We start from the raw sequence: 23,592 nt of genomic DNA on the forward strand, positions 1-23,592 counted from the left end.
TGAATGATAATTTCAGTACCAAAGTTTAGAATGTATTTATTTAATACTATTTTTTAATTATTTCAATGATATTAGCTTTAAAAAGTATTTAAGTTAGGGCTGGGGTTGTGGCTTAATGGTTGAGTGCTTGCCTAGCATGTGTGAGGTACTGGGTTCCATCCTCAGCACTATATAAAAATAAATAAATAAATAAAGGATTAATCCAGTTTTTTTTTTAAAAAAGCATTTAAATTAATAAATAATAATAATAACAAACCTTGAATAGTTCTCTCAAACATTTCTGATAAAGGAGTGAATTGTATGGTACTGAATTTCATAATATATGGGGAAATAGTAGTTTTAGAAAAATATCCATCTTAGCTGGATTTTGTGGTGTGTGCCTATAATCCCAACTACTTGCGATACTGAGACAGGAGGACTGTTTGAGCCCAGGAGTACAAGACCAGCCTGGACAACACAGCAATAACCCTCAACAAAAAATAAAGAAGAGAAAAATCCCCACAATGCCCTTTCCCCACTGCTAGCCACATTTTAAAAGATCTGAACCCAAATACGTTTTAGGTTTTACTCTAGGCAATTCAGTTATTTTACTTCCTCATTCTTCAAGATTACTCAAGACCTTGATGAGCCTGAGTTGTTTAAATTGGAAGCTCTCAGAGGTGATGGTCTATCTCCATCATTTACTTAATAAATGGAAAATGTCATAAAACTCTTCAGTTGTTTTTGCATCACTGTGCTAAAGCAGGTGGGGGAACTCCTAGTGAACTGGCCTTCCACGGGTCCATTAATTATCCCATTGAATCCAGATTTCACCAGAGAACAATAGAATCCTCTCAACTCTTAAGGCGTTGGTCCAACTTCCAGCACCACTTAAATCAGTAGATAGAGCCAGGCCAGCAACTTGGGCTAAGGCGGAAGGATCACAAGGCTGATCAGCCTGGGCAACTTAGTGAGACCCTGTCCCAAATAAATAAATAGGGCCAGTAATGTAGCTTTGTGATAGAGCACCCCTGGGTTCAATCCCTGTACTGCAAAAACAAACCAACCAAATTACTGGAGCAGGCACTTATAAGAAATGCAGAATCTCAGGTCCTACCCAGATCTACTAAATCAGAATCTACCAAAATTGCTAGGCAATTTGTATGCATACTGAAGTTGAAAAGAAGTGACTTTGGGGCCAGAGTTCACATGCAATTTCCCTAACATGGTTCCCCCCCTTTCTTTTATTATTATTATTATTATTATTATTATTATTATTATTGCCTTGTTTTGAAAGCCACAGGTGACTTGTCATGTTTTGAATTTAAACTATTTTCTGTGCAAAATTTCTGATCATGTTTTTAAAATGTATGTGAAAGCAATTGATCTGACCCTCATGGTCTGCCTGGCCCCTCGGTGCGTTTCCTACTGACCAGCTTATTTCTCGTTTTCAGTCCTGACGTAGCTCTCCCTGAGGAGCAGCCACATTCCAGCTCGCCCTGCGCCCCTCTCCACTGTCTCTCCAAGCCTCCTTACCCCTAGTCTCCAGCTCCTGTGGACGAACATCTGGGCTGAAGGTTCTGTAGCCACTCGCAGGATACTGCCCAAGCCCCGGCGGGGATGTTCTTCCCGGTGGTTCGCTGTACAATTGGATTAATGTTCATCGTTTTGGAAGAGAGAAAATTGAGAAGATTGACAAAAAGCACAGACCCCGTGTGATCAAACGTTTTATGGTTCCTCTGACTCACTGTTAAACTTCTCCAATCCAATGGCTACAGTTCAGTTCAAAAATAAAAAGAAACATGAAATATGCATCTCAGATGGCTGGCTTACCTCGATAGCATAAGAGAGACCTAAGACGATGTAAAATACGTATATTGTAAAATCATCTTTCCTCATGCTCCAAATTCAGCTATAGAAGTTGATTCTGATATTTTCGGTCATTGATATTTATTTTGTTACTTTATTTGCTACATGATTTATGTCTGTAATAAATAATTTCTGTGAGAAGTGAATTTAATGCACTTATTTTCAAAGAAGCATAATTTGCTCAGTTACATATGAGTTTTAATTGAGTTTGAAATCTGGAATTGGCCAGATTGTGATCGTTTTTCTTGCACAAAATGATAAATGTGGTGCATCAGAATGTTAACAATAACTGTATTTTGCTGCTACACTGATTATTTATGCACTTATTTTCTAATCAGTAGCTCATTAACTGCTGGTTTTTTTTTAACTATATTTCTTCACTGGACATTATTAAGTAAATCTAAGAAAGAGACTAAATTTTGTTTCATTGACTTATTCAAGTTTTGATGGCATCTTCAATTTTTTAAAATTGCAGTTGAGTAGATGTACTGGTGCTGCTTCTTTGTACGTGTGTACGTGTGTGATGACATTATAGAAGGCTAAACAACCTGAAAGGAAAAAAAATGATGTGTTTATTTAATGACCAGAACTTTTTTTTTTTAAACTTCTTCCAAATTCAGGGTCCTACTATGGGTCTTTCCTGCTAAAAGGTATCAAGAACAAAGGAGAAAATATATACATACATAGATGTAAGGTAGCTTTGGCTAGTTAATTTACCAGAAAGTGTTCAGATTTTGATTAAAATTGTATGTTTTGTTGTTAGGTTTTTTCATAATGAATCTTCCTTGCCAAAAAACAAATAGATAATAAACCTTAGCTCATTGTCTACTTTTGACAAACACTCAGGTGCCTACAATCATTATATTATATTGAGATAAGACATGTTCCTAGTTCATTTACAGATTCTGCTAGGTAACTTTTATGACCTGATTTAAGGCAGTGGATTTTCATAGCAAAATTTATTTTGCACATAATCTGACAAACAAGGAAACAGCTAATTGAGCTGAAAGGTCTAACACTAGGGCTCCTTAACTCTCAAGTGCTGCCCACACAACTGCTCCTAGCCCTGATTCCTTGTCTTTGTCAGGTAGCCTTAACTAATTTACAACCATAAGGGTTTCACCTTTTCATGTAACTTCTCTTCAGAACGGACACAGTCCGGCTGTTAACGTGAAGGACAGATAACGGTGCAGGACACTAGCAGTGGAGGTTTAGGAGCTTATCGAGTGGAAGTGGGTGGTACATTCATAGAGGGGTCCATCCAAGGCCCACCTGTCAGTCATTAAGCACATTGCAGGAGCCTCTGTCAGTCATTTGCCTGATAAGTGGTGGTCATTATTACCAAAGCAACCAGGAGGTTTTGTGTTCCTTCTCTAAGTGCTATTTTCAACAGTCATTTCTTATGCAACTTGGGGTAAATAGTCGAAATCTTCACCAAAAGAGAGATTCAGGTTCAAGTACAGAAACAAACAAAACAGATCTTCATGAAAGCCCTAGTCACAGTAACCTAACATGCTCCATCCTACCAGTGTTCCCTTGCTGTTTCATCTGCCTGCTACCAGGATTAGTGAGACAGTGTGGATTTTATTAGAGTGATTCAAGAATGCTTGCCCCGCCTCCACACACACTTTTCCTTTTTCAAGCATCATGTGTTTGGACCTGAAAAGTGGCATAGCTGCTAAGTTGAGAGAAAACATGCCTTTTTTAACGAGTACCTCAGAACAACGTCTTTCTGTTTGTCTCATGGATTTTGTCTGGTGAGATGGGAACTCAGCAGTCGATCTTGGTTCTGTGAAACCACACAACTGTCCTGTTACCAGGGCTGCATTCATTTTTATTCCCTTATTCTAGATTTAGGTCCCAGGGAAAAGTGAGTCATATACAGAACATTTATTTCTTCAAATATGAAACCTATCATAAACTAGTTTTATTTCAGTTCTTTATCCAAATAGAGTGGAAAATGCTTGTTTTGAAGTCTTAACTACAAAATACTAATTTTAGTGCAACTTTGTCAAGAAGATTTGGAAACTTGGAAATAAATTTCTCACTTTCAGCACAAAATTAAGTGGCAGTAAGAGAGAATACCTTGTATTTACAATGTGGCATTATTTGGTATAGTTTAAATTGAGCCATATTTATATTTATTTATAGGCATTTTAAATGAATAAATATGTGTAGTGTTGGTAAGAATCAATACTTGTAAAGATAATACAAGGATCCAAAAGGAAACCGAAAAAGTGAAGAACTAGTGAAAACCCAAAAGGATGAGCCTTACTAATTGAAGACATGTTTGGGGAGGAAAACTAAATTGAAAAAATACACTAAAGCTAAGTGTTGTAAACACGATGAGCAAAAATGAAAGAAATCTAGCAGGAGTGTTTAGTAGAATAACCAAGTAGAAGTTTTGTTTCGATTTGGTTTTTGGCTTTGATGAGATGGGGTCTCTGCTCTTCAGCTGGTCTTGAACTCCTGGACTCCAGTGACCCTCCCACCTCAGCCTCTTGAGTGCTGCCTCTCCTGGCCCAAGTAATTTTTTCAAAAAGGAAGCACAATTACAATGCTGAAAAGAATAGTGTTAGTATGCAGAAATGCTTTCTTACTAGAGATTTTTTCTTAATTAAAAAATATCAGTAAAATTAAAAGGAGCAATAAATTGCCTTTGGCCTAAGTGCTCAGGGGCATAAAAACCTTGGATACTTTCCCATCAACTCACATTTTATCAGATTCCTTTCATGTATACAGTTCTGGATTCCAAAAAAGGGAGTTTGGGGAACTTTGCAAAAACAGAAAATTCTTAAACAGTTAAGAAAAGACTTGGATATACTTTATGTAGCTGAAGGAGAGCATGTACAACAGTGATCTTCAAGAAAAGAGAAATTTTAGCAAGTAATAGACACCTGTGATAGAGATCACTAAGGCTAGAATAAGAAATTCTTCAGTGTGAAAGATTTATATTAATTCTAGGAAGAAGGATTTTACAATGGAAAATTCATCACTGGAATTGATAATTATAAAAAAGATATGTTTTTTTGAAGTTAATATTGTTGGAGATCTAGAGAGCGTTAAGTGGCAAAATATCTTAAAATATCTTACAATAATCCCATGATTCTTTTATTTTTTTAAAATACATTAAAGTTTTACTGATAGTCATAAAGTATTTAATCCCTTGAAATAAGATAGTAATCTTACTTTCTCCAAGATATTTGGCTTAAAAATTTTTTGTTGGTATTAATTTTCCTCCCAGCTATATTTCATAATATCTTTAAAGTTATCTAGAATGTAGCGGTTTTGCTACCAAAAGCCTCAATTTTTGGAATCTAAAAAACAACTGTCCTCAGGAATACTTCCGAAAGAAAAGGTATGTGATCCCTCAGGGGAAACAAGTACCTCTTGAATTTTATCTTTACTTAAAAGGATCTTCAAGCTTTTCTTATCCTATGGAAATACAACAGATAAATCCTGCTATTTTGAAAAGCCTGAAACAGTGGTCCAGCAAATAGCCAAGATGTGGGAATTTCCTGATTAAAAAAAAAATAAATTAAATAAAATCCTCTCCAGTTCTTAAGTGGAGATCACAAAACAAGAATATGAAGGAATAAAATATATTTTCTACTGAAATAAGAATGTCACATTTCATTGTCATGCTCCAGTCAGCCAAAAGATATAATTGCATCTCTGAAAAAGTAATCAGAAGAAGCTAATAGGTTTTCAGGAAGGAACAGTACTGGTTCAACCCAGGGATGCCACAAATACATTGATATTGTAGCTAGACCTAGATTTGAAAGAAACTCTTGGGGTGAAGTTTCCATTTTTAAAAGTTCACTCTCTGGTTGTTTGTTGTTGTTGTTGTTTATAAATCAGAGTGATTTAAAATAATTATGTATTTAAGATCACAAAAACTTTACAGTAATATGTTTTCAAATAAAGGGAACATAATTTTCCAGAAAGCCATCAAACTGGAGTCATGATAGATAGCATGATCAGTGCTGCTACTGAAAAATCATTTTTTACCTTAAAATCAATTTGTGTTGACATATGAGAACAAGCTTACTCCCGAGTGACTTCTTCCATCCTCTGTAATAATGCTCCCAGATGATTGTGTCTGAAATTATTGTTATTATGATGATGATGATGATGATGATGATGATGATGATGATGATGTGTGGTGCTGGAGATTGAACCCAGGGCCTCATGCATGCAAGGCAAACACTCTACCAACTAAGCTATATTCCCAGTCCAATTTCATCTTTATTTTGATGCCAACATTACTACCATAGTCCCTGATGTATTGCATTTGTAGCCTAGCTCTGTTAACACCTGAAAGACTTCATCTAGACATCTCTTTCATCCTATTACTCAAAGTGTACTTGAAAGAGATATTTAGTGTTAAGGTATGTTCCCCAGCTGAAAATTTTCTACAAATGGTGTTCTGTTTAAAAAAAAAGAGGAGAAGAAATAAACTGCTGCTAGTGTAAGGCAAGGGTGCACAGAGGTACACAGTGTAAGATGTTTGCATGAGATAGTTCACACCGTGTAAGCCTTCCCATATCCATGATATGAACACTCTAGAAGTCTTATTTCTCCTGTGATTTCCCCATTAGGAATGTAAAGAGATTGCCACCTGTACCTGGTCTCCTTTCCATATTGAAATGCATGGCTCTACTCTTTAATGTAGTTTTATCCCTTTCCTCTGGAGTTATTTAAATTTTATCCTATTTAATCTGAAGCCTGGATAAACTGCAGATCTAGATTAATTCTGAGATTGGCTTTTAATTGCTGTACAACATGTGTTGAGAATTTATTTTTATTTTAACTTTTCTTCCTTTCAGAATTATTCTCTGGTAATCATGACTCTAATCAAAACACTGAGAAGTAAACTTGTGTGTTGACTTTTTTTTTTTTTTTTTTAATCAATTTGGTTGACTGGGGTTGTGGCTCAGCAGTAGAGCACTCTCCTAGCACGGGTGAGGCCCTGGGTTCAATCCCCAACACCACATAAAAATAAATAAATAAAGATATTGTGTCCGACTACCATTAAAAAATAAATATTAAAAAAAAAGAATGCCATTGGTATTTTAAAAAAATCACTTTAAAACGAAGATCAGAGACCTATAAAGTAAAAGGATATATCATCACTATGTTGAAAAATCATTATTTGGTGACAATGAAGACACAGAGTGAATGTTGGATTCATAGATATGGTTGCATAGCAAGTCATAGAGGAAATGCATCGTTTTAACATTGTCACCACAGAATTTTTAAGCTCAATGGTTTGACTGTTAGAGTCAACAATTCTTTGGAAATCTTTTATGACATTTTTGTAATCTACTCAGTGTTTTTATTTGCATGATTACGTATATACCGTGAACCAAACATGATTCCTACATTGTATTTCTTTCCAGTATTTACATTTGTGTCATGTGTGGCCAACCCTGATTTGTACACTGTCTGATTATTGTTATAGCGATTTAGCTTTCTCCTACATTTAATTAAAGTTTCTTATTATGCCTTTTGGGGTTAAATGATATGAAGTGTTCCACCTAATAACACCATATGGAAACATGACTAAACGACTGATCTAAGGAACTTCTGTTTACTAATTATTTTTAAAAATTCAAATTTCAAAGGAAACATTCTCAGACACATGCATTTGTTCTTAATTCGAAAAAAAATCCTTATGTATTTATTATTGCTCGTCCTTTTTATTTTTTTATTGTAGACAATCTTAAGTGAATGTCTCATGGGAGAATTCCTACACCCTGTGCTTGTTTTCGTGTAATTGATCACACACTCAATGGTTGGGAAAGGCACTCCGATGCTAAGAAAATAACCAGAAGCCGATATATCGATTCTTATACCTTGGTTTATGTTAACGACTGAATATTGTGTAATGCATAATTTTTTCCAGTAAATAAACTGGTTACCTTTTGTTCATTTCATCAGTACTCTCTTTTTAATCAGTCTAGCATTTTTTTCTGTATATCATTTTGATTTATAATTACCAAAATTATAGGAATTTGTATATGATCTATATATTTATTCAAAGAACTTATTTAAACTAAAAACTGAATGGCTTGCTTTAACATTTCTGCACATTCCTGTTAAATAACGTGTATAACTTTGCCCATCCTCTGTATTTACCATCTCTCCGACTTGTAGTTGTTCCTAAAAGGGTATTTTGGCGGGAAAATACACTTAGCTAAATTCAGCTAGAAATGTACCAACACTAAGAGGATGCCTGTTCTTAAAAAAAAAAAAAAAAGAAAGAAAGAAAAGAAAAAAGAAACATTATTTTGACAGAAGAATGAAGGTTTGGGTTTTTTGGGGGGAGGAGGTTGCTTATTTATATATATATATATATATATAGTTTTTAAAATATAAATTTATATATATATATATATATATATATATAATGATACTGGGGATTGAACCCAGGATACTCTACCACATCCCCAGACCTTTTCATTTTATGTTATTTTGAGACCAGGTGTTGCTAAGTTGCCCCGACTGCCTCAGCCTCCCAAGTTGCTGGGATTACAGGCATGTACCACTGCACCCAGCAAAAACGAAACTTACATTCTTTCTTTTTGGAGATAATTATTTGTCCTCCTACATGAAAGAAAAGCAGAGACCCAAATTGTTGAGGGAGGTTAATTTACTGGCTCCTCCTGCAAATATGTCTGGTAGTAAATTAGTTGCTTTGATTGGATTGGATTGAGAGGGAGAACCAGACAGAATGTAGATATATGTGAGGTTCTAAACCTCTAATACAACTCCCATAACTCATCAAACTCACCCACCATGGGCCACAACAATCCAGCTAAAGCTGCCTGCTCACCTGTTTCACGAGGACAATACTAGCAATAAACTTTCCTAAAAATCTTTTTATTATTTCTTCCACATCCCCCTGGGTTTGTTGTTGTTTGTTTTGATTTTCTTTTCTTTAGGTTTATTTGATAATACCACTTTTGTCACCTTCAAAAAGCTAAAACAGCTGGGCGTGGTAGGGTACACCTATAGTCCCAGCAACTCTTGAGACTGAGGCAGGAGAATTGCAAGTTCAAAGCCAGCCTTAGCAACTTAGCCAGGCCCTAAGCAACTTAGCAAGACCCTGTCTCTACACACATACACACACACATACACACAAACAAACAAACAAACAACAAAAAAAACAACTACATCAACCTGAGAAGCACCAAGGAAGTTTCTTCTCAAGATAGAGGAGGTAGTACACACCTATAGCCCCCAGCTACTGGGAGAGAGGTTGAGGCAGGAGGCTTGAGCCCAGGAGTTTCTAACATATCTCAAAAAAAAAGAAGAAGAAGGAGGAGGAGGAGGAGGAGGAGGAGGAGAAGGAGAAGAAGGAGAAGAAAGGAACAAAACAAGTCTTCTCATCTCTTTCATTTTGCAGACAACTTAGATGGTACTACATTATGAAGGCAACTTGGAGGATTCCCACATCTCCACTATATTTAAGAAAATGGCCAAAATTGGTGGGAATTTTTGGATAGACACATATTTATTGGTAGGAATTGATAAATTTGAATAAGAGTAGCAAGTACCTGAAAAAATGGGTTTCTTGGCTCCTTAACATCTAACTTTGTTCATAAGACATCTGGAACTGAGTTTATAGAACCTAATGTCACCTACTATAATTTCAGCAGGCTCTCACCACCAACTGGAGGAAATGGTGAGTGGTTATCAGAACTTCAGTATGCTAAACTCACAACATAATTGTCAAAGAAGATAAATCTTGCCAGGAAAAAATATTAGCAGTAATATTAAATAAACATAATGGATAATATAATTCAAATGTGGAAAGCAACATAAATATAATGATAACTATAATGACACATTGTTGTAGAAATATGATAGTAGGAATACCTAGTTTTCTTTATTATCTATGTCAGGGGATAAGAGAAGGATAATTCAGTAAGTTAACTTCTGTTACTACTAAAATCAGGTGGGAGAAACTATAAATATTCAGTCAGATGTCTGTTTTCACATCCCACAATAGGACTGTGAACATAATTTGTGAGACCCTGTTCAAAATGAATATGTAAGACTCTTTGTTCAAAATGTTTAAGAATTTTAAGATAGTGACAATAGAGCATTAAACCAAACATAAGGTCACCCCTTTCTTTTTAATCTTCCCCAGTATTGGAGTTTGAACCCAGGGGTGCTCTACCACTGAGCTACATCCCCTGCCCTTTTGATTTTTTATTTTGAGACATGATCTTGCTAAATTGACCGGGCTGGCAATTCAGCCAGCCTCCTGAGTCACTGGGATTACCAGTGTGTACCACCCTGCCTTGCTAAAGGATTTTAAAGTTGAAACTTTCAGTACTCCTATCCTCCATGTAGCCATAATATGTCAACTCAAAATTTCTAACTCTGACTCATGTACCACCTTGTACTAAGATTATAAAACTCTTTAAGAGAAATCTTCAAAATAGCAGCAGTAGACATTTTAATTAGTGTAGATTAATATAAAACTAATTTAGGAAAACCTACTGATCTCTTCATAATTTGACTTCCTTTGAAGTTGTAAATTATTAATAATGTCAGTCAAATGTCACAGGCAGATTTTACCTCATTTAAAGGAGCACAAATTTTCAAAGGAAGTAAATAATTATTTACTTCACTGAAATCTGACTTTAAAAGTGTGAGCTCCCACATATAGTAAGCTACTCGATATATATAAAAGGAAGAAAATAAAAATGTTAGTCTTGTTTTTATAAAGTAACAGTGGATATAGAAATGTTTGCCTATGAAAGAGTGAAAGATTGGATGAAGGGGACCAGAGGGGAGTCAGACTCTGCAGTAGGTGACCTTTTCATGTTGTTTTGCTATTTTTCAACCATGCAAATATTCTATCTATTCAAAAAATGGAAAAAAGTAAAGAAAATATGGGCTCTCAAAAATTTCACAATGGAACTAGGGGGGAAAAAAAGCACGAGGGGCTGGGGTTGTGGCTCAGCAGTAGAGTGCTCGCCCACCACATGCAAGACACTGGGTTCAGTCCTCAGCACCACATAAAAATAAATAAATAAAATAAAGGTATTGTGTCCAACTACAACTAAAAAAAAAAACTATTTAAAAAACACACGATTCTAGAGAAATATTTGTCCCAAAGCAAGCTATGTTGGCAGAAGTACTTTTAAAAACATGAATTTTTTTTTCTTCCAAATTCTAGCCCTGGCATTGCACTGAATAGCTCTGTGACTTTGAAAAAGGTACTGAAACACAAGCGTCAATTGTCTCAGTTTTGAAATGAGGATAGAAATCCCCTATCTTGCAAGGTTATTTTAAAGATTAAATGAAATAACACACACATTCTCTCTTACAGTGTTTCATGCTTGATAGCTAATATTGTTTTTAATAATACACCGCCTAGACTCTGGAGTCCTCCACACTGACATGGATTAATTCAGCAAATATTTTTTTGAGAGCCTATTTTTTTTTTGAGCCAGATACTGCTCTAAGATTAAGATATATCAATCAGCTTTTTGAAGTTTGTATCATATATCTAGCATAGATGGGGAGACATAAAAAAAACCCTGTAGATATAATAAGTATGTAAATATCAAAGTATGTTAAGAGAGCGAAATTGTATGGAAAAAGAAAAAAGTAGAAATAGGGGGAAAAACATGTCAGATTAGAGTGGGGAGAAAGTAAAACATGGCAATTTTAAGTGGAGTGATCAGGTTGGGCCTCATTAAACAGATGAAACAAGAAAAAAATATTCTTTTCACATCATGTTATCAGTTTTTAAAATATTAAATTACACATTTATTTTTTTTCAAAAAAATTTAGAAGTTATTGTCTGTCTAAAAATATAATCAATACTTAACATTAAGCAAGAACATTTTTTTTCTTTTCTGTTTTTTTGTGGTACAGGGACTTGAACCCAGGATTACTTAACTACCTAGCTACATCCCCAGTCACCTTTTATGTTTTATTTAGAGATACCGCCTCACTGAGTTGCTTAGGGCCTCATTCAATTGCTGAGGCTGGCTTTGAACTCTCCTTCATCCTGCCTCAGCCTTTGGAGCTCCTGGAATTACAGGTGTACACCACTGCGCCTGAACATTTTGAACTTAAGTCTTTTAAAATAGACTAATAATTTGGAATAACCATAATAAAATATGCGTATATTATATTTCATGAAAATCTTGCTTTGAAATTCCAGTAGTCATTTTATAAAGAGATAGTGTGCTCTTGGAGATTTAGGACATTTACATTTAGGCTTTCTCTATAAATATTTGTATCAAATGGATTTATTCAACAGGATTATTGATAACTATTAATTCTAATGCCTTTGTAATTAACCCTATTAATACTCTTTAGTGGTTTTCTTTTTCAGTACTGGGATTGAATCCAGGGGCACTCAACCACTGAGCCACATCCTCACCCCTTTTTTGTATTTTATTTGGAGACAGGATCTGGCTGAGTTGCTTAGGGCCCCACTAAATTGGTGAGGCTGGCTCTGAACTCGTGATCCTCCTGCCTCAGCCTCCCTAGTTGCTGGGACTATAGGCATGTACCACCACATCCAGCCCTATTAATACTCTTTAATAACCCATAATATTGTTTTTCAATATATAAACAGAGGCTAAACTTTTCTTTCTTCTAGTCCTTAATTCTCTCTCCTTGAATGACCCTTTCATCTAGATTTTCTATGAAATTAAAGGTATCTTTTCAAATATTCTTGTAAGAAAGCTATCATCACATTGTTAGACTTTGCATTTGCTTCCTATCAAGTGTTCACCTTTTTTCTTAGATTTACATGGATTCATACTTCAAGCTTGGCTATTTCAAGAAAATTAATAGCAATTAGAATATATTTAAAAGTCAACCTTTGCTTCATTCACATCAATTTTTGTTCTAATTCTGGGTTATTTATTTTATTAGAAAATAAAGACCATGTTACTAAATATACTTAAATAATGCAAAAAAGGTTCATCACATCACATTCCTAGGTAAGTACTATATGTACTCAATAAGTATCAAAGATGAAAATAAAATCCGAATAATGAAGTCTACTTATTTTCTGTGAAGAGATTTTGTTGTTGTTTAATGTTCAGCAAGTACAAAAATAAAGCTCAGCTGGGTGTAGCGGCGCATGCCTGTTATCCCAGCAGCTGGGAGGCTGAGGCATGAGGACTGGGAGTTCAAAGCCAGCCTCAGCAAAAGCGAGGTGCTTAAGCAACTCAGGGAGGTCCTGTCTCTAAACAAAATGCAAAATAGGGCCGGGGATGTGGCTCAGTGGCCGAGTGCCTCTGAGTTCAATCTCCAGTATAAATAAGACATAAATAAATAAAGCTGTGTTGAATTAAGATATAATTATGATAATGTGCTTTCAACTATGCATATCAGACCAATAAAAGGCTGCCCTTTGAAAATGTGCTTTATCTGGGAAATGACTATTGTTTGCCTTAGACAGTGGCGGCCTACCATTGTCTGTAATATCAATTGATATTGACTGGCAGAAAAAATGTTCTGAGATGCTCCTCAGAAACATTTTTGTTGGATGTTGAATATTCTGAAGTCCATATTTGCCCATATTGTACACATTCTGATGTAGTTTGTTTGCTTATGTAGTGCTGGGGAATCAAACCCAGGGTGTCACTCACACTTCTGCCACTGAACTATACCCCCAGGTTTCTTTTTTTTTTTTTTTGGTACCAGGGATTGAACCCGGGGATGCTAAATAATTGAGCCACATTCCCAGCCCTTTTTTATATTTAATTTAGAACCACGGTCTCACTGAATAGCTTAGGGCCTCGCTAAGTTGCTGAGGCTAACTTTGAACTTGCAATCCTCCCGCCTCAGCCTCCTGAGCCACTGGGATTACAGGCATGAAACCACACCCAACAGCTGGTTTCTATATTTCTAAAAAGATATATACCTTACATTTAAAGCATGTTTTCTTATTCTGTGTACTTCATTACTGCTATGAAGTGAGGCCAGATTAGGGCAATGGAATAACTTTATAATTCTTGTATTGTTGAAAACTAAATGAGTTATGATGAGTTCAAAGTGTAGGCATCAGTTCTCTTGCATTCTCTCCATATTGTTGCACATGATGGAACTGGAGTTTTCTATTACAAGCCATCTCATTACTACTATTACTTCTTATGAAAGTCAGTAGATGAATATTTATTAACCATAGGCTGTATGCATCAATAGAATCTTAGAGATTCCTTTATGATCAACCAGTTGAGCACACTTGCACCAACTACCAAACATGGAAAGCCAAAATATATATGGAATTAGCTGCATTCTCTTAGCATTTGCAGCACTATCCTGAACAAAACTGATGCTTTCAGGGGTTGGGGTTGAGGCTTAGTGGTAGAGTGCTTGCCAAGCATGTGCAAGGCACTGGGTTTGATTCTCAGCACCACGTATAAATAAATGAATAAAGATCCATCAAAATCTAAAAAAAAAAAAAAAAATTAAAAACTGATGCTTCTAAACAGTTACATCATTTAGGAAATGCAAATTAAGGGTAACATAGTTAAGATAAGTTCCAGGCTACATTGATAAAGTTTAAAAAGAGACACAGATAGCCTATGGCTGTGCCTATTTTCAGATGGAAAACCTGTGCTTAAGGTATTGAACAAATTATTCAAGAACTGATTGTGTTCCTAAATATCCTCTAAATCAGCAAAGACATGGGGTGCTAATTGGCTGTCTAAGTGACAATCACACCAGCAAGGCTGCAGAGGCAGTGTCAGCTCTATTAAGTTGAGAAACCTATTAACAGCTGAGCCCTGCTCAGTACACTTGTCCCTGGCAGAACTTCTCCCTTGGACAGTGGTGAGACCTGCTCAGTTCAGGATAAAAACGTTAATTTCACCTGGAATAAATCAGGTTATTTTCTGACAAATTGACCGCAGACAGGGTTACTATTATAAAAAATGAATCCTCCCAGCACAGTGATGCACACCTGTAATCCCAGCTACAAGGGAAGTAAAGGCAGGAAGATCACAAGTTCAAGGTCAGTCTGGGAAACTTAGCAAGAACTTGTCTCAGAATAAAAAATAAAAGAAAAGAAAGAAAGAAAAAAGAAATAACTTAATCTTTATATAGGGCTTGGATATATAGCTCAGTAGTAGAATCCTTGCCTAATATGCACAAAACCCTGGGTTCAATCCCTAGGACTGCAAAAAATAAAAATAAGATTTTTAGGCAAAAATTTTCACCTGAATGCTTAGTCCCTGGGTCCTCTCCCCAGTACAAAAACAAAAAAACAAAACACCAAGTTTCTGTTAGGTGAATTATTACTCAAAGAAGAAAGAAGAATTGCTGTTAATGTTCATGAATATTCTTCCTTTTGGTCTCTTTTGTTCAGTAAATTTCATTGAGTAATTTAACTATAAAGAAGCTACTGTACATGATGCAACAGAGAATATAAACATGAATTGAATGGACTGGGCCATCAAGGAGCTTAAAATCTAGAAAGGAAAATCAGACAAAAGTATCTATGCTATAATGTACAATAAAAGATGATGCATTTCATGAGCACAGTTTTTTGCTTGCTTTTTTGGTACTGGGAATTGAACCCAGGTGGCTTAACCACTGATCCACATCCCCAGCCCTTTTTAAAATATTTTATTTACAGACAGGGTCTTGCTAAGTTGCTGAGGCTGGCTTTGAACTCATGATCCTCCTGCCTCAGCTTCTCAAGCCTCTGGATGATGAATGCAGTTTTTGATTAGGACTTTGGAGATCCAAAAATTTGGAAACTGTTTTCTTTCATTTTTAGTTGTTGATGGATCTTTATTTCATTTATCTATATGCAGTGCTGAGAATCGAACCCAGTGCCTCACACATGCTAGCCAAGAACTCTGCTACTGAGCCACAACCCCAGCCCAGGAAACTGTTTTCTCATGAAACACTGAGTATTATTAGCATGAAAATGTTTAAACCCTACTTTAAAATATTTTTAATTGGCATTATTCTCATTAAAATGTGTATCAGATGTCTATTTATGTCTTTGAAAAAAAACCAATCGTATTAGAGGTACTACATATACATCACTGATTTCAGATTTATATTGCCTCTTTCACAGAAAATTTCGTGGTATGATGAATGTAGTTCTTTTGAATTCTAATTATGCAGAGCTATGTGGGCTACTACAGGTGCCTATAGATGCATAAGCCTTGTCATGAAGCCATGGTGTTATTGAAGAAGGATGTAAATTTACAAGTAGAGATAGACACTATAGTCTGATTGCCTCAGCTTGTCACCTTCTGTTGACATTATTATGGCATTTACAAAGGCATAACATAGCAGAACTTGAATTATAGTTTTTGAAAATGCCTTAATTCATTTTCAAAATCAAATGAGCCCTTTAAAATTTCTCTTGTGTATCAAGATCGAGGTCAGTATAATTTCTCTGTAAAGGACCAGACAGTAAATATTTTCAGATTTGCTTGTCATCTGGTCTCTGTCACAGCTATTCAACTCTGTTTCTGTAGCAGCCATAAACTGGCTGAGTTCAATAAAAGTTTTGTTTACAGACACAAGTTTGTATTTTACATAATTTCATATGTTATAAAATATACTTCTGGCTTTCTTTCAGGACCTGGGGTATAGCTCAGTGATGGAGAATAGGCTTAGTTAGCAAAAATGAGGCTCTGGGTTCAATACCCAACATCAAAAGAGAAAAAAAAAAGTATATTTTAAAAATTTATTATTTAGAAAATTAAAAGTCTTGCTTAATTTATAAGCTCTACAAAAATAACAAATGGTGGGCTTGAATTGGCCCACATATCATAACTTGACCAGCTATCTAAATCATCTCATTAAAAAGCAAGAAGTTACATGTATACATGCTAAAAGAAACCTTACTAAGCAGTAATAAGACGTTAAGTACAAGGCTTTGTAATTTCAAGATTACAAAGATTTCAAAGATTTCCTTTACTTAAAATTTGAGTGAACTAATTTTTAACAGTATGGCCATTGTCCTATTCTGCCATCTTCAGAGTCTCCCCCCTGGTCACAAGTTGGCTATAGTAGCTCAGGATCTACATCCATATCCCTCCAAACCAAAACCTCCACACAAAACAAAACAAACACATCAAAGATATTTTCTAGTAAAAGAGTCACTGAAGAACCATGAAAACATTTCATCATGGTTTCCAGTCCTGTTCCTCCTTAGTGCCTCTCCCAATTATGGCATCTTAGAGCTAATGGAATAGAGTGTGGCTTGAGAATTCAGAGAATCAAAAAGTGCAGTCCCTGGAATGAACAAACTTACCTTTATGTTCTGGACCTGTTCATTCACAGGTTAGTTTTTTAGCACAGAAATAGCCCACTGAAAGAAAGCATGTGTTGGTGGAGGTCTTAGTAAATCAATATGTACTGCTAATTAAATAACCAGAATACTCAATAACATGCGGAAAGCTTAAATATTCAGTGACTTAGTTTTGTGTTTCCTGGTCAAGAAAGAGAGGAGTGGGAACGCAGGATTGCATCCCATCACTCTGTGCCCTAATTATCCTGGCTACTTGGCGTTGGTGTGGTAGTTCAGCAGTGTTTATACAGGAGATACTTAACAAAACAAATTATCATAACATTACCACAATAAAAACGAAACTAAAAAATATGATGTAGGTAACAGCAAGGTGTAAGATATAGTCTACAAAGGTAAAGAAAGTTTCCTAAAATCCTCTTTTCATGTATAATCTAAATAAATTTCCCCAGTGTTTCATTTATTCACTTATTCATGGAGGTATAAATCCTCTGAGATGAAACTATCCAAGATTGGGACTTGGATGTAGCTCCGTGGTAAAGTGCCTGCCTAGCATGCACAAGGCCTTGTGCAAAAAAGAAAAAAAAAATCCAGGATTGTCGGGCACAGTGGTGCACACCTGTAATGCCAGCAACTCAGGAGGCTGAGACAGGAGGTACTCGAGTTCAAAGCCAGCCTCAGCAAAAAGCAAGGCGCTAAGCAATTCAGTGAGACCCTGTCTCTAAATAAAATACAAAATAGGGCTGGGTGTGTGGCTCAGTGGTAGAATGCTACTGAGTTCAATCCCTAGTACCCCCCCACCAAAAAAATCCAGGAGTAAGCACTATTTTTGGTGTAATTCCCTTAAAAATAAGGGATGTGGACAGTCTAACATGATTGTTAATATGCAAACCTGTCATTTCTTCTTGCTTAAAACTCTTAAAAATTATTCCCTTGTTACTATGACTTCCACAGTCCTTAATGATCTAACCCTAGTTTCTCTCCAGCTTCATTTCTCTTTTTCTATCTTCTTGCCTATCTTGTCTTCCTTCCACTAGGGTGACTCTATACCCCCTTCCCCCCTAGACCAGGCTGACTCCTTATCCTTTGGGTCTCCCTTTAATGTTGACTTCCTTTAGGAATGGTCTACTGATAGACCAAGTTCAGGTTGGGTGCCCCTCTCCTAATCTCATGAGCTATAAGCACCATGATGCCAGGGACTACACATTTTACAAAGCAAGTGCTTCCATTCCAGTTTCCAAATGAATAAACGATATTGACTGATTATTTCCTTTTTAGGAGGTACAAGGCCAAACTTGTACTAGGGCAGTTTCAGTAGCACATCAAATTTGTATAAAACTTTTAAGAGGTATGTGTATGTGTGTGTGTGTGTGTGTGTGTATTCAAATATAGACAGAAATAAAATTAACATGTTAGAAATTACTTAATCATATATAAAGTATATACTATACACATACATAAAGTTTTATTGAAATCTTAATTTGTACCAACTCAAAGTATCATTACTGTTAGCCGGGCTCCATGGAAGCAAATACCTGTAATCTCAGCTGTTCAACAGACTGAGGAAGGAGGATCCCAAGTTCAAGGCCAACATGGACAATTTAGTAAGAACCTGTCTCAAAATAAAAAGGGCTGGGGGTATAGATCAATGGTAGAGGACCATGGGGTTCAATCCCCAGTACCACATACACATACACAAATTATACTGTTTACTAATTATTATATTATTCTGTTATATATTTGTGTCATCTTCTTCAATTAGGTCCTTATGAAATTATCTTATGTCAACCTCGTAATGCTACTACACAAAGTCAGCATGACTCATACCCTTTAGTGACCTTTATTACTTTAATGACATTTATATAAACTCCTACCTAGTGACAGCATCAAAGTTAATAACTAATAAGTTTAAAACTCATTTTACTGAGAAAATAACACAATTTATTATCCAAGTGAGAGAAGTTTTATCATTCTTTCTGTGGTGTTGGGGATAGAACTAATGCATTTTTGTGTATAAAGCAAATGATCTACTACTGAGGTGCCCTCCAACTCTGGAGTAAGATTAAAATAAGAGCAAATCTGCTGCAAAAGTTAGATTTTTCTTAATTAAATCATTCATAATTTTTCTCTTGAAAAGTTTAAGTGCACTCTCCTTGTTTGCCCAAGATAGACAGTTTGGTCAGCATTCAGCATTGTCCCAGCCACAGAAACATGGAGTGTAAGTACTCTTCTATGGTATTCAGCACTGTATTCTGGGGCCCAATACATTTCTTGTTCAATATGTGTTGATGAATAAACAGCAAACTTCTTATTAGCTGTATTAACAAATAAAATATTAATACTATATATCCAAGCTGATAGTCAATATTTTGGCACAGTAGGCAACTCTGCATTTAAGTAGAAAGAGAAATAATGACTAGGTGTAACACAGTGATAAAGGGACAATAACTCCTAAAGGAGCAAAAAGTTCCTTTAACAAGATCTAAAATAGATACATTAAAGAATTAGGGGAATGGGGCTGGGGACATAGCTCTGTGGTAGAGTGCTTGCTCTGCATGCAGAGTCCCTGGGTTCAATCCCTGGTACCACACAAAACAAGAGAGGAGTAGTTCCTTCCTTTAAGGGTTTGTTTGTATGTTTTCTGAGTAGCAGCTCAGGAGACTGAAAGAGCTCAATTGAATTCCACAAAGGTTGGGATATGAGCTACATTTCAGGGAGCTGGTTGAAAGACTATATGCCACATGGGGTGACCTCCAAGATGGAGGGAATGACTAGGGAACTCTGCTTGAGCTGGGGATCTTCCCTTTCTATCTCTCTGGTTTGGAAACATGGCTTCTTGGTTATTAGAAACAGCAGTGATTTATTTATTTGTTTGTTTATTATTTTTAGAAACTGGTTCGATGGACTCCACTTTTGGGCTCAAGCTATCCTCCTGCCTCAACCTCCCCAGTAGCTGGTACTACAGGCTCGCGCCACTGCACCCGTTAAAAATTCATTTTCTTTAATTTGTCTATAGTTTGTGTTAAAAATCGACAATTTTAAAAGAACTCTAAAGTGCAATACTAATGAAGTCCTGAAAATGATCATGATGACCGAGGGTCTACTTTTCTGGAGACCTATGCATTGTTAGCTCCACCTCTTCTCTTCCTTTCTTCGTTCTGGGACCCACTGCGCGTGGCAGATTGTGATGCAGACACTCAGGGATTCTAGGTTCTTAATGCTCGGTGATCCACGGTAGGCTCCACACTTTGGTTTTCTTGTCTGAAATACTTACTCAAAATGAGTATCAAGAGCTCTGCACAACATCTTGAAAAACGTATGTGACCCTCAGCGTGGGTTTGTGAGAATGGCAGGCACCCTGAACAGAGTTCAAGAGTAGCTGGACTTATTTTCTTCCCAACCTAGTGCGCTGTGCGCAGGTGAGCGCAGCGACCTTACCAGCACGCCAGGTGTGCGGCATCAGGTGTGCGCCGGCGCGGCTCCCGGGGGCCAATGGTCGAGTCCGCGGCGGGGCGGCCACAGCCAGCCGGCTCCCGGGCCGCGCCCTGGGCGCTGCGCTCAGCACAGTGCGTCCTTGGCTGCTTCCCCGGCCGGAGGAGGCGGCCGCCGCGGCGCAAACAGCCTGGACTCCCCGCCTCCGGGATAGTCTCCCTGGGGGGCCTGCGGGCGATAGGCTCGGGAGAGGAGGGGGTGGAGGCAGCCTCGACCGGGCAGCTGCGGTAGGAGCATCAGGTGATTGCGAGAGCCGCAGAGAGCGAGGCGGTGGGGCTGCCGCAGAAGCAGTCAGAGCCAAACTCCCCGCGAGGCCCGGAGCGTCCCAGGAAGAGACCGCAAGGCACTTGCTGAGCGGATCCTTCGGAAACCGCTCCGAACCTGGCCATGCAAGCGACGCCCCCTGGGGCCCGATCTTCCGCGAGAAGCCGCCAGAGTGGGCTCTTGCGGCTGGAACCGGGCAGGAAAGAGGGCGGAGCCGCCAACGAGCCCCTCACCATGAGCGTGGACGGCGGCTACAACTTCAGGCGGGTGGCGATCCGAAGAAAGTCCAACTTCTCCTACCTGCCGCCCGGGACCCCCCGGCCCTGGACTAGGCCTCCGTCGCACTTGGGACCGGCTCAGATGGGCATCTTCAGGCGCCACGCATCCGCAAACGCCACAGGTAAGCGTCTGTGCGCCGGGGGAAGGGAAGGGTTGGAAAGGCGCGCGTTTGCAGGTGAGGGGCGCGCCCAGTGCCCTGCAGGTGGTGTACCCTTTCCTCCAGCTGCAAAAGGAAAACTCTAGTACTAGACCACTGCTCGCGGCCACACACCCTTTTACTTATTTTGTCCCTTCCCCCGAAAGACCTTGGGCAGAAATCCACCTAGCTCTGAGGTTGCTCTGTAGGTCACTTCTCAAAGAATTCCGGAAGTAAAGGTGTAACTCTTTTTAAAGAAAGTTTTGTTAGGTATCAGCAAATCTTGTTTTCTGATCCTGAAGTTTATAAGTCTAATCTTTTCGCTAATTTCCTGCTCTTGGCAGACCTACTACTGTGAATGCGGAGGCTGATGTTCATCCTGGTCCAGCAGCCTCGCTGTTGGGTGTGACCCGGGCTGCCTATCCTTAGTGCCCTGGTTTTCCCTTTTCAGAGGACGCTTAACTTCCACCCTGAAGGGAAAGCGGCAAGTCTGTTATTAAGGAAACATGCCTAATACCAGGAAACGGAATTTTGCTGTTTTCATGTTGATAAATTTAGGGCTCAGCAATGCAGCCTTTTGATTTTGAAATTCATATCAATTCTTAGTATTGGAGAAATTCTCAGGATAATCTATTTAAGGTCACATCACCTCCTCTGTTTTGTAAATGCGTTCAGTTCTCCCCAGGGAAGCTTGAAACTAGAACACATTAGGAATTCCCCCACCCCATTTGCAAAACTTAAAATTTCCTATCACCAGTTTATGTGATAACCAGAGAAATATGGAATGTAGACCAGCTTGTGAAACAAAACTCTTATTTAACCAGCAAAAATACAAATAAATTACTTTCACAAATTTTCTGATATTAAATAAAATTATTTTGTTGATTTGCATATGATTTCATATTGGAGATTTAAAATGTTCCCTTTTAGTTCTTGTCCTGAAGTTGTGATCAGTATACAGCAGAAAAAGATGAGTGATGAATTCAAAATGTATAAAACCACATTAGGTAACAACAAAGATGGTGATGTAAGAAAATATATAAACAAGTTGAATTACAGTGATTTCAGTCTCCATTTAGTTCCTGCAAAAATAGGAAACTGGTGAGGTAATTTCTGAGCTCTCTTCCAGTTTCAGGTGTGATTCATTCTAAAAAATTAGTGGAAGAGTGTTTTCTTTCTTATCAAGTGAAAATGCTTTGCTTTTTAAAGGTACTTATATATTTTTCAAGTTATTTAACCCACACAATTTGTTAATCAGTTCTTTTTAATTTGAGGATAATGGGTTCCCAGTTGTTAACGTTTTACTAAGACCACCTGACTTAATTTTGAACTGAAGAGGCCAAGAAAATCTTGTTATAACTAAGGGTGAATGGTGTTGTTGCAGTCTGTACAACATTGTTTAGGCAGCTGTGCTTATAAAAGAAAGATTCCTTATTATTTATTTATTTATTTATTTATTTTTACAGTATTGGGGAATGAACCCAAGGGTCTCCTGAATGCTAGGCAAGTGCTCTGCCACTGAGTCACATCCCCTCCAACCCCTGGCGATTTTTTTTTTTTTTTTAATTCAAAGGAAATCCAGAGTACTTTTAAAAGAAGTAGAGAACCTAGCCATAACCTTTCAAGATTTGTTACATTGACTCAATATTGTTCACTCCCTGAAAGTAAAATCTTGGAATTACTTTCAGTCTTGAGAAATAATGATTGTCTCTTAATAGGTACAACTGTTCCCCTTCCTATCATAGAATTTGTAGCATCTGTAGAAGGATATAGTATCTATTGATCTATCAAAATCTTTATTTTATACATATATATAATTTTTTTTTTTTAATGTGGTGCTGAGGATAGAACCCAGTGCCTCACACATATAGGCAAGCACTCTACCACTGAGCCACAACCCCAGACCAGGATACAGTACCTTAATGTCATAATCTAGTGACATTCAAATTGATTATATTTTTGTTCCAGTTGATCCAGTACAAGCATACACTGGAGATTTTATTCATCTCACTAAAGAGACAAGCATGGCTAGTCAAGCTTATAGATCCAGATCTCCATCTAGTAAGGATCTCTTTCTCCCTGAGACCCCACCTATCTAACTATAACATTCATAATAGCTACTATTTATTGAGTGTATTTTCTATATTAAGAACTGCGTGGTACACACAAATATACACGTATATACATTTTACAAACCACTGGGTGACCACACCCTGTTCAATTTGGGAAGGGTAAAAACATTTCGGAAAGTGCTTCCCTTTTTAAATCAAGTCCGCTTCCCTATTAAATATCATTGTACCATCCGTCATTA

The 23,592-nt window shown here is 37.3% G+C and overlaps 2 protein-coding genes across 8 annotated transcripts in view; both read left to right on the forward strand.

Annotated features, from left to right (window-relative positions):
* Positions 1-7,787, forward strand: part of Bicd1 (BICD cargo adaptor 1) — a 230,738-nt gene extending 222,951 nt beyond the window's left edge. For all 4 annotated transcript variants that reach the window (XM_048802507.1, XM_048802508.1, XM_048802509.1 and 1 more), the window contains one exon: positions 1,434-7,787. In XM_048802507.1, coding sequence (XP_048658464.1) covers positions 1,434-1,521 — 88 coding nt within the window. In that variant the 3' untranslated portion in view covers positions 1,522-7,787. The remainder of the gene's footprint in view (positions 1-1,433) is intronic.
* Positions 7,788-20,698: 12,911 nt separating this feature from the next.
* Fgd4 (FYVE, RhoGEF and PH domain containing 4) overlaps positions 20,699-23,592 on the forward strand; it is a 204,534-nt gene continuing 201,640 nt past the window's right edge. Inside the window, exon 1 of one of the 4 annotated variants that reach the window (XM_048802520.1) lies at positions 20,699-21,266. In XM_048802520.1, coding sequence (XP_048658477.1) covers positions 20,990-21,266 — 277 coding nt within the window. In that variant the 5' untranslated portion in view covers positions 20,699-20,989. The remainder of the gene's footprint in view (positions 21,267-23,592) is intronic. The other 3 variants (XM_048802519.1, XM_048802521.1, XM_048802512.1) reach the window with 3 other exon arrangements.

This window comes from Marmota marmota, unplaced genomic scaffold, assembly GCF_001458135.2.
Source record: "Marmota marmota marmota unplaced genomic scaffold, marMar, whole genome shotgun sequence".
NCBI lineage: Eukaryota > Metazoa > Chordata > Mammalia > Rodentia > Sciuridae > Marmota > Marmota marmota.